The 10,489-nt window shown below is 35.8% G+C and overlaps 1 protein-coding gene across 1 annotated transcript; it reads left to right on the top strand.

Annotated features, from left to right (window-relative positions):
- The first annotated feature begins 8,580 nt into the window (after positions 1-8,580).
- On the top strand, positions 8,581-9,534 carry LOC100152940 (olfactory receptor 11G2-like). The gene has a single exon (XM_013978262.1). The coding sequence runs from the start codon at positions 8,581-8,583 to the stop codon at positions 9,532-9,534; it is 954 nt and encodes a 317-aa protein (XP_013833716.1).
- Positions 9,535-10,489: the final 955 nt, after the last annotated feature.

Genomic DNA, 10,489 nt, shown 5'->3' with positions numbered 1-10,489 from the left:
AAAGAGTATGTCCAAATATAACACAGAGTGTGTTTTCCTAAATTATTTTTTCATTTTTGGCTGCCCTGTCTTGCAGCATATGGAGTTCCTTGGTCAGTGATCAGATCCAAGCCACAATTGCAACCTCTGCCATAGATGCAGCAATGCCAGATCCTTTAACCTACTGTGTCCTGGTCACGCAGAGACACCAATGATCCTGTTGTACCACAGCAGAAACTCCCTAAATTTTTTTTAAGGATATAACAAAGAACTGGCAAAAATAAACAAATGTAGAAAACGGGGATTGTCATATATGACAAGTGAGAGTGTACCTTTAGCAAACATTTTTTTAATACTTTGATGTTGTCTTTTAAAGGTGAACATATGCATTCCATAGGATTCAGCATGTCATATATATACAACATAATTATTTACAAATCTACACCAAGATATGCAGAATACTATTCATTACAATATTATTCATTACAGCCCCACACCAGAAGCAACCGAAATATCCCAACAACACCCTGTAATGTTTTATATGTATTCAAAGGAATACTATAGAGCAAGGAAAATTAATGAACTACAGTTAATGAAAGACCACAGATAAATCTCACATATTTAATATGAGTGAACAATTCCATACATAAAATGATGCTGTATGATTTCATTGTTATATGTTTCAATTAGGCAAATTGAAGGTATTAGAAATCAAGATAGAGGTTACTCTGGAAAGAGAAGTAGTAATAAGAAACGTCACAAGACTTCTAAAATGCTAGGTAATGTTCCATTTCTTTTATTCAAGAGGTTGCCAAATGGGTGTGTGTACTTTTAATAATTCAGTGAACTTTACAATTATAATATATATAGTTTTAGTTATAATGGTTTGAAATTTAAAAAAAACTCTTAAGCCCTTTATTTTATTCTCTGCCCAACCACCTCCACTGAGCCTTTCTTACAGTGAAAGCCAAAGTCTTTATAATACCCTACACAGCCCTAAATGATTTGCCCTCATCTTAGCTCTCTGCTAGCATGTTCTGTTACTTCCCCATTACACTACATAGCCACAGCAGCCTTCTTGCTGTTTCTCCATCACATTATACTTTCTTCAGCCTTGTTTCTATGATTAACTATCCTTTTTGCCTGGAATGCAATTTTTCCAGGTATCCACAAAGTTTGTTCTCTCACTTTAAGATGTTGTTTAAATGTCGCCTTCTGTCACTTTCCTTTCTACTCTATTTAACAATCATAACTCTGTCATTCTAACATTCCCCACTCTCTGCTTTATTTTTTTCTCCATATTATTTTCTAATACATGTGTAATTATTTATTTATTTCTCCTCTGTTCAATAAAATGTAGATACTGCAAAGACAGGAGTTTGGGGGTTGTTTTCTATAAGAGACCTGAGATCTGAAATAGTTATTTGCATATTATATGCATTCCATAAAATATTTGTGGAATAAGTGAATGTCATTTAATTTTTTCCTTTTTTGAAATTACTATAGTTGATTTACAATGTTCTGTCAATTTCTGCTGTATGCAAAGTAACCAGTTATACATATACATACATTCTTTTTCTCACATTATCCTCCATCATGTTCCATCCCAGGTGATTGGATATTGTTCCCTGTGCTATACAGCAGGATCTCAAAACTACAATGAGGTAACACCTCACACTGGTCAGAATGGCTATCTTTAATAAGTCTACAAATAAAAAATACTGGAGAGAGTGTGGAGAAAAGGGAGCCCTCCTACACTACTGGTGGGAATGTAAATTGGTTCAACCTCTGTGGAAAAGAGTACAGAGGTACCTCAGAAAACTAAATATAGAACTACCATATGATCCAGCAATCTCACTCCTGTGCATATACCTGGGCAAAACATTTATTCAAAAAAATACATGCACTCCTATGTTCACTGCAGCACTATTCACAAGACAAGGAGACAACCTAAATGCCCATCAACAGATGAATGGATTAAGAAAATATGGTACATATACACAATAGAATACTACTCATCCATAAAAAATAACAAAAATGCCATTTGCAGCAATATGGGCGCAACTAGAGACTCTCATACTAAGTGAAGTCAGAAAGATAAAGACAAATACCATATGATATCACTTATCTGGAATCTAATATATGACACAAATGAACCTATCTACAGAAAATAAACAAACTCATGGACATGGAGAACAGACTTGTGGTTGCCAACAGTAAGGGGGAGGGAGTGGGATAGACTGGGAGTTTGAGGTTATTAGGTGCAAAATATTTTATTTAGAACAGATAAACAATGAGAGCCAATTAAATTTCTTAAGCCACTAACTTCTTTCCAGGTTTACTGACATATAACACTGTGCAAGTTTAAGGTTTATGACATGATGATTTGATACACATATATATCATAAAATGATTACCACAATAAGGCTATTTGATGCCTCAACTGCCTCACAAAATTATGTTTTCTTGGTTGGGGCAGGAAACATGAGATTTAAGATCTACCTTCTTGCCAAATTTCAAGTATATATTTATTAACTATAGTCACAAAGCTATACATTAGAATTTACTCATCCTTTTAAAAAAATTATTGGAGTACACTTGACTTACAGTGTTGTGATAGTTTCAGGGTTGTAGGAAAGTGAGTCAGTTATATATATATATATATACATACATATATATCCATTCTTTTTTCCCATTTAGGTTATTACAGAAACTTAAGTAGACCTCACTGTACAATACAGTAGGTCCTTGTTAGTTAGTTTACTATTCTATATATAGCATTGTGTATGTGTTAATCCATTCTTCCCAATTTGTCATGCCCCTCAAGGGTTTCCCATTTAGTAACAATAACTTTGATTTCAAAAGCTGTGAGTTCCTCTCTATTTTATAAAATGAGTTCTTTTGTATCATTTTTATTACATTCTACATATAAGTGATATTATATATTTGTCATTCTCTCTCTGACTTATATTATATAGTATGATAATCTCTAGGTCCAACCATGTTGCTGCATATGGCATTATTTTGTTCATTTTTATGGAGGGGTAATATTCCACTTTATATATATATATATATATATATCACATCTTCTCTATTCAATTCTCTGTTGGTGGACATTTAGGGTGCTTCCATGTCATGGCTATTGTACAGAAGGCTACAATGAACATTGGGGTACACGTATCTCTTTGAATTATGGTTTTCTCTGAATATATGCCCAGGAGTAGAATTGCTCCATCATATGGTAGTTCTATATTTAGTTTTTTAGGAAACTCCATGTTCTCCTTAATGGTTGCACCAGCTTACTTTCCCACCAACAGTATAGGAAGGTTCCCTGTTCTCCACACCCTCTCCAGCATTGTTGTATGGAAACTTTTTGATGATGGCCACTTTGAGTGGTGTGAGGTGATACCTCATTGTAGTTTTGATTTGCATTTCTCTAATAACTAGTGATGCTGAAGATCTTTCATATGCTTTTTGGCCATTTGTCTTTGGAGAAATGTCTGTTCGGATTTTCTGACCATTTTTAATTGGATTGTTTGGGGGATTTTTTATAGAGAGGTGTATGAGATGTTTGCCTGTTTTGTAGATTAATCAATCCCTCGTCAGATGCTTGTTTGGCAAAGATCTTCTCCCATTCTGTAGATTGTCTTTTGTTTATGGTTTCCTTTGTTATTCAAAATCTTTTAAGTTTAATTAGGTCCCATCTGTTTATTTTTGTTTTTTGTTTTTTCATTACTCGAGGAGATGGATCCAAAATGATATTGCTAAAATTTATGTCAAAGTGTGTTCTGCCTATGTATTCCTCTAGGAGTTTTATAGTATATAGTTTTATGTTTCAGTCTTTAATCCATTTTGAGTTTATTTTTGTATATGGTTTTAGAGAGAGTTCTAATTTCATTCTTTTATGTGTAGCTGTTCAGTTTTCACACCACCACTTACTGAAGAGAATATCTTTTCTCCATTGTATATTCTTGCCTCCTTGTGATAAATTAGTTGACCACAGGTCCATAGGGTTAGCTTTGTGCTATCTATGCTTTCCATCTATCTATAGTTCTGCTTTTGTGCCAGCACCACACTGTTTTGATGACTGTAGCTTTGTAGTATATCTGAAGTCAGGGGACCTGATTCCTTCAGGTCTGTTTTCCTTTCTCAAAATTGCTTTTACTATTCAGGGTCTTTTTTGTTTCCATACACATTTTAAAAAAATCTTGTTCTAGTTCTGCGAAAAAATTCCGTTGTTAATTTGATAGGCTTTGTATTGAATCTGTAGATTGCCTTGGGTAGTACAGTTATTTTGATGACATTGATTCTTCCAATCCAAAAGCATGGTACGTCTTTCCATCTGTTGGTGTCATCTTTGATTTTCTTCACAGCATCTTATTGTTTTCAGAGTACAGGACCTGCGCCTCTTTAGGTATGTTAACTGCTATGTACTTTATTTTTTTGATATGATGGTAAATGGGATTGATTCCTTAATTTCTTTTTCTGATCTTTCATTGATAATGTATTGAATGCAAGAGTGTTCTATGCATTTTGTATCCTGTAACTTTACCAAATTGACTGATGAATGTTCATAGATTTTTGATAGCAATTCAGGATTTTCTAAGTATAGACACAGATTTTCTATGTCATCAGCAAACAGTGACAGTTTTACTTCCTCTTTTCTAATTTTGATTCCTTTTATTTCTTTTTCTTCTCTGATTGCTCTGACCTCCAAAACTATGTTGAATAAAAGCAGTGAGAATGGATATCCTTGATCTTAGGGGAAATGCTTTCAGCATTTACTGTTGAGAATGAGGTTAGCAGAGGGTTTGCCATATATAGCTTTTATTATGTTAAGTTAGGTTCCCTCTATGAACACTTTCTGGAGAGGATTTTTTGTTTTCTTTTGTTTTTTCTGATCAAAAAAATGGGTATTGAATTTTGTCAAAAGCTTTTTCTGCATCTACTGAGTGATCATGTGAATTTTAGTCTTCATTTTGTTAATGTGGTGTATCACAGGGATTGATTTGCAGATATTTCAGAATACTTGCATCCCTGGGATAAACTCCACTTGGTCATGGTGTATGATTCTTCAAATACATTGTTGGATTTGCTTTGCTAACATTTTATTAAGGAGTTCTGTGTCTAGGTTCATCAATGAGATTGTCCTTTAATTTTCTTTTTTTTCTGCTATCTTTGTCTGATTTTGTTATCAGGGCATTGGTGGCTTCACTATCACCAGAGTATAAGCTTGGCAGTCAGAACTTACTCATATGATAGCTAGAAGTTTGTACCCTTTAGCCAACACCTTCCCACTTCCTTCATATCCACTGTCTTCAGCAATCATCATTCTACTCTCTATTTTTATGAGATTTAGCTGTCAACTCTTTTTGCTGTAACTAAAATGCAACTCCAATGTCTCTAAAAAACTATGCAAGTACAAATATATGATGGGCAAAGAATGATTTCTTCTTCTTCAAAATAAATACAGGGAACCTAGTGATAAAGCTTCCTATTGCCATTACAATGACATCCCAATTATTACTTAATTATTCCCTAGGAACCTTCAACTATACATGGATATAAAAGCATAAAAAAATAGAATCTCTTTCCACATTTTCACTATTCTTTTGTGAATAGTAAGACTTGGTGCTGGATTATGAGTAAGTGAAAATTGAAAATGATCTTCTCTTTTAAACAAATACTAACAAAGTACCAAGAGAAACCCCCAAATCCCCAAAGGTCATGATGCAAGCAGGTCTGTAAATATATTACCTTCATCTGTGCTCTCATCTTCACCACAACCATGTGCCTTGAAGCTGGAGAAAAAATATCCTGCAGGGTGCACCCTTTACAACCCATGAAAGATTATAAACTGCATCATCCAATTTCTTGCAAGTCCCTCACATGCCCTCTGCTCCATGGAGTAATACTTCATCTCCCATCTCTGAACCTCTTCTCAGCATTCATCCAAGCAGTGAGTGGAAACTCTACCTTGAAAGCCACATGTGATCCAATTTTTTACAAAAGTGATTTTATAGGAAGTATTTCTTCTTATCTTTGAGGAAGCTGAAAATATTTCATAAGAACAAAATGCTGGCAATCAACTCTAAAAATACAGATTTCCTCCTTGTTTCCTTAAGTTTTGGAAGATATTTTTCACTCAGTTCATTTTCTTTCTAAGAGATGAATGAGAGAGAGAAACCAAGAGGCTTAGGATTTCTACTGAAAATGCCTATTAACTCATAAACTACTGGAGAAGGATTTATTTTGATGAGTTCTGATGCCTGGTAAGTAGAGGAAATATGGCAAATCTTTTATTTAAGAGATACCTTCTTTCCCAAGCCCACATATTGTTCCTCAGTCCCATTAGATTAATGCACCCTGGTTTAACATGTATTAATTCTTCTTGAAGTAACAATTTTCAGCATGCATGAGTTTGTTTTTCTTTTTTCTTCTTTTGTATATTCAAGATTTACTCTAAATCTGTCATTGGACAATCACCATCCTCAGGAAATAGTCCAAAGCAAAAAGGGTAAGTATCAATAATGATTTAAAACAAATCCTTTGTCAATGACTTTTCTCTACATAAATACATCAAAATGACTGACACTAGGATCCTGAGTAAAAAGAACAGGAATGTCTAAAGGACAGAGAGATAATCTACTGAAATATAAACACATCTTTCAAACAAGGTATTAGGAGATATGATTCTTCAAAACCCGAGTGAATAAGTGAATTCTGTCTTTAAAATCATTAACAAACTATTTGAGACAACATAGAGAGCCAAGAATTTTGCTGGCTTAATTTACTACATCTATATTTACATATTCCAAAGGGTAATGGGGATCTATAAATAGTAACAGTTCCTTCAATTTAGGTGCCATCTCAATCATCAAATAAAAGAGTTAGCAATCTATGTGGCCGGCCTTAGGACTCCTGATATTATCTTCCTATACAGGACTATGTCAAGGACTTTCCAGACTCAAAGTCTTACATTCCCACCTTGAAAAGGCAACCTTGATTTATTAAATATTCCTTATGGAATCCAGAAGTATTTCCAGTAGTGGAAAAACAAATCAAAATTCAGCAAAAAAAAAATGTGTTAAAAATCTGCTGTTAACCTCCATGTGCACAAGCTCTGTCACAGCCACAGCTGTTTACACAGCACTCAAAAGCCTACACAACATAGTGAAGATGTTCATAAATATTTTGGGGGCTGAGTAATAATATTCCATTACACTGTAATGTTATTGGTACAATAATATATGTGGTAAAATTTTATTATTTTATGGCTTATTAGTCCATGTATCAATATACCACATCTTTTTTATTCATTCGCCTCTTGATGGACACTTGAGTTGCTTCTATATCTGCCATTTGCAGCAGTGTGGATGGACCTAGAGAATATTCCATTATGGAAATAAGTCAGACAAAGACAAAAGGCTGTATGATACTAACTTGTATGTGGAATGTAAACAATAATACAAATGAGTGTATATGGCAAAATAGAAACAGAATCATAGATATGGAAAACAAACAAGTGGTTAACAGTGGGGAGACGGAAGGGGGAAGGAAGATCATGTTGGGGTATAGGATTAAGAGATAAAAACTAGTATAAATAAAACACATAAGCAGTAAGGATCTATTATATAGAACAGAGAAATATATCTATTAGCTTGAAATAACTTTTATTGCAGTATAATCTGTAAAAACACTGAATCGCCATGCTGTACACCTAAAATAATTCAAAACTGTCAATCAAAAAGAAAGAAAGCAATATTTTTGAATGATGTATTTAGCCGAATGTAGTAAGTTGGAGCAAGGCTGAGGAAACAGAAGAGTTCAGTTTTGATTCAATGACAACCACCTGGGATGGAAGCAGCCAGAGGGAGAGAAGGGAGACCTTTCTTGTTTCATTTTTAAGGCCAAGATGGGCTTAATAAGATAGTGGGATGTAAAAAGATACCAAAGTTCTGTCTAAAATGAAGGACATGGAAAGGGGCTATGAATAAAGCATTATGAAAATCCTCACAGACACATTACATATATATATAATTTATTATATATTATTTTTTATTATATTTATTATTATAGATTACTATATATATATACAATTTTTCTTGCAACTAACTTGACATTGGATACCATATCAGGCACACTGAACTTGTCCAGTCACTGAGACAGGCTGCTCTTCCTTTTCTTAATTGTCACATTCAGAATATTACACCTTGAGTAAGCTGGAGGAACTGAAAGTGAGAATGAGATTTAGGTTCTACCATGGCACATTGGAACAGAGTGCTTTACAAAAACTTGCTTTCTGTTTTATTATTATATCTTCTTTAAATCATAAAGAAACAAGTATTCTTGGTACTGTTGAAAGAACCCATGCACAGAAATATAAGATCAATAGTGTGGGTAAACAAATGAAAGAGGAGACTAATACAGGTAATTCATCAGAATCACTAGAGTCTGAATCATGAATGTCATAGTTATAGTCGCTTAAGGAAAAGTCTGTTAAAAACTTATAAAAGATAAAGGCAGTAGGTGTTTTCAGGAAGAATCTGCACACTCCACTGAAGTGCAGTATCCATTATCATCTCCATGTCTTCCAGAATAATGAATGTGTCCGGCAGAGAAACTACCCACACCGTTAGCCACTTTATCCTCCTCGGCTTCCCCTCACACCCACGAATGCAGCTTCTCTACTTCGGGCTCTTCTCAGTAGCCTACACCCTGACCCTGATGGGGAACACAGCCATTGTCTGCGCTGTGCAGTGGGATCGGCGCCTTCACACCCCCATGTACATCCTCTTGGGGAACTTCTCTCTCCTGGAAATATGTTATGTCACCACGACTGTCCCTAACATGTTGGCCAACTTCCTGTCCACAAGCAAGTCCATCTCCTTTGTGAGCTGTTTTGCACAGTTCTATTTCTTCTTCTCTTTCGGGTGTGATGAGGGCTTCTACCTTTGCATCATGGCCTTTGACAGGTACCTTGCCATCTGCCGTCCTCTGCACTACCCACGCATCATGACAAAACAACTGTGCACTGGCCTCATCGTCTTTGGGTGGTCCTGTGGGTTCATCCTCTTCCTAACCCCGGTCGTTCTCATTTCTCAGTTGCCCTATTGTGGCCCAAATGTCATCAACCATTTCATGTGTGATCCTGTCCCATTGATGATGCTGTCCTGTTCTGAAGACACCACCACACAACTCATTTACTCTACTTTCAATTCCATTTTCATGACTGGCACCTTTCTTTTCATCCTCTGCTCCTATGCTCTGGTGATTCTGGCTGTGCTAAGGATGCCCTGGGCAGCGAGCAAGCGCAAGGCTTTCTCCACTTGTGCTTCTCATCTGGCTGTGGTAATCTTGTTTTTTGGCTCTGTTATGGTGATGTATGTTAGCCCTGGATCAGAACACCCAGTGGAAATGCAAAAACTTGTGACTTTATTTTATTCTGTGATAACACCTTTATGCAATCCTCTAATTTATAGCCTCCGGAACAAGGAGATGAAGGCTGCCCTAAAGAAAGTCTTTGGGAGTGAAATATCTGTTCATAAAACATAAATCAGAAGTCATAGTGAACCAAGTACCAACACAACCTACCTTAATAAGATATAAGCAAGATATTTTTCTAGAAAATGTAATAATATTGCAAGGGAATTATTATGATAAAACCAATAATCATCATAAAAATCACTCACTACATGATGGATTAACCTTAGTTAAGAAATGAAGTTGGGAGTTCCCGTCGTGGCGCAGTGGTTAACGAATCCGACTAGGAACCATGAGGTGGCGGGTTCGGTCCCTGCCCTTGCTCAGTGGGTTAACGATCCGGCGTTGCCGTGAGCTGTGGTGTAGGTTGCAGACGCGGCTCGGATCCCACGTTGCTGTGGCTCTGGCATAGGCCGGTGGCTAAAGCTCCGATTCGACCCCTAGCCTGGGAACCTCCATATGCCGCGGGAGCGGCCCAAGAAATAGCAGCAACAACAACAACCACAACAACAACAACAACAACAACAAAGACCAAAAAAAAAAAAAAAAAAGAAATGAAGTTGTCTTAAGAATATTGACCTTTTCATTATACCTGAGTTCATCAAGAGAAGTATAAATCTGCTTTGTATTTCAGAATTGGAAAAACATATAAGGATGTTATATAGGTCATAAACTTGTTTTGAGATTAACACTCTAAGCAGATTCTCCTTGACTGGTAATTACTGACTAAAACAAAGAATTTCGGTATGAAAGTCATCCAGACTTACAGGTGTGATCTTCCACTCTGATACATGTTTTTACTCTAAGGATTGTAAAGAAACAAATAGCCTTAGCTGGATGTGAAGCTGTGAGTCAGAAAGTACCCAAAATAAGAGTTAGGAATTTAGTGGGTAGAGGTTATTTTCATAGGACTAAGATAGATGATAAATGTAAAGGGCCAGGCATTAGTCACAACTCAACTCCTCTGCTGCAAATCCAATATCAATTGACAGGTTTTAGGACCATATTTTGTTTCAGTATTTTGCCA

This window comes from Sus scrofa, unplaced genomic scaffold (genome assembly GCF_000003025.6).
Source record: "Sus scrofa isolate TJ Tabasco breed Duroc unplaced genomic scaffold, Sscrofa11.1 Contig740, whole genome shotgun sequence".
Taxonomy (NCBI): domain Eukaryota; kingdom Metazoa; phylum Chordata; class Mammalia; order Artiodactyla; family Suidae; genus Sus; species Sus scrofa.
Note: the sequence above shows the minus strand (reverse complement) of the source record. Positions and strands in the feature narration are given on the sequence as shown.

Coding starts and splice junctions, on each gene's coding strand:
- LOC100152940 (XM_013978262.1), top strand. CDS start 8,581: ATGAATGTGTCCGGCAGAGAAACTACCCACACCGTTAGCCACTTTATC.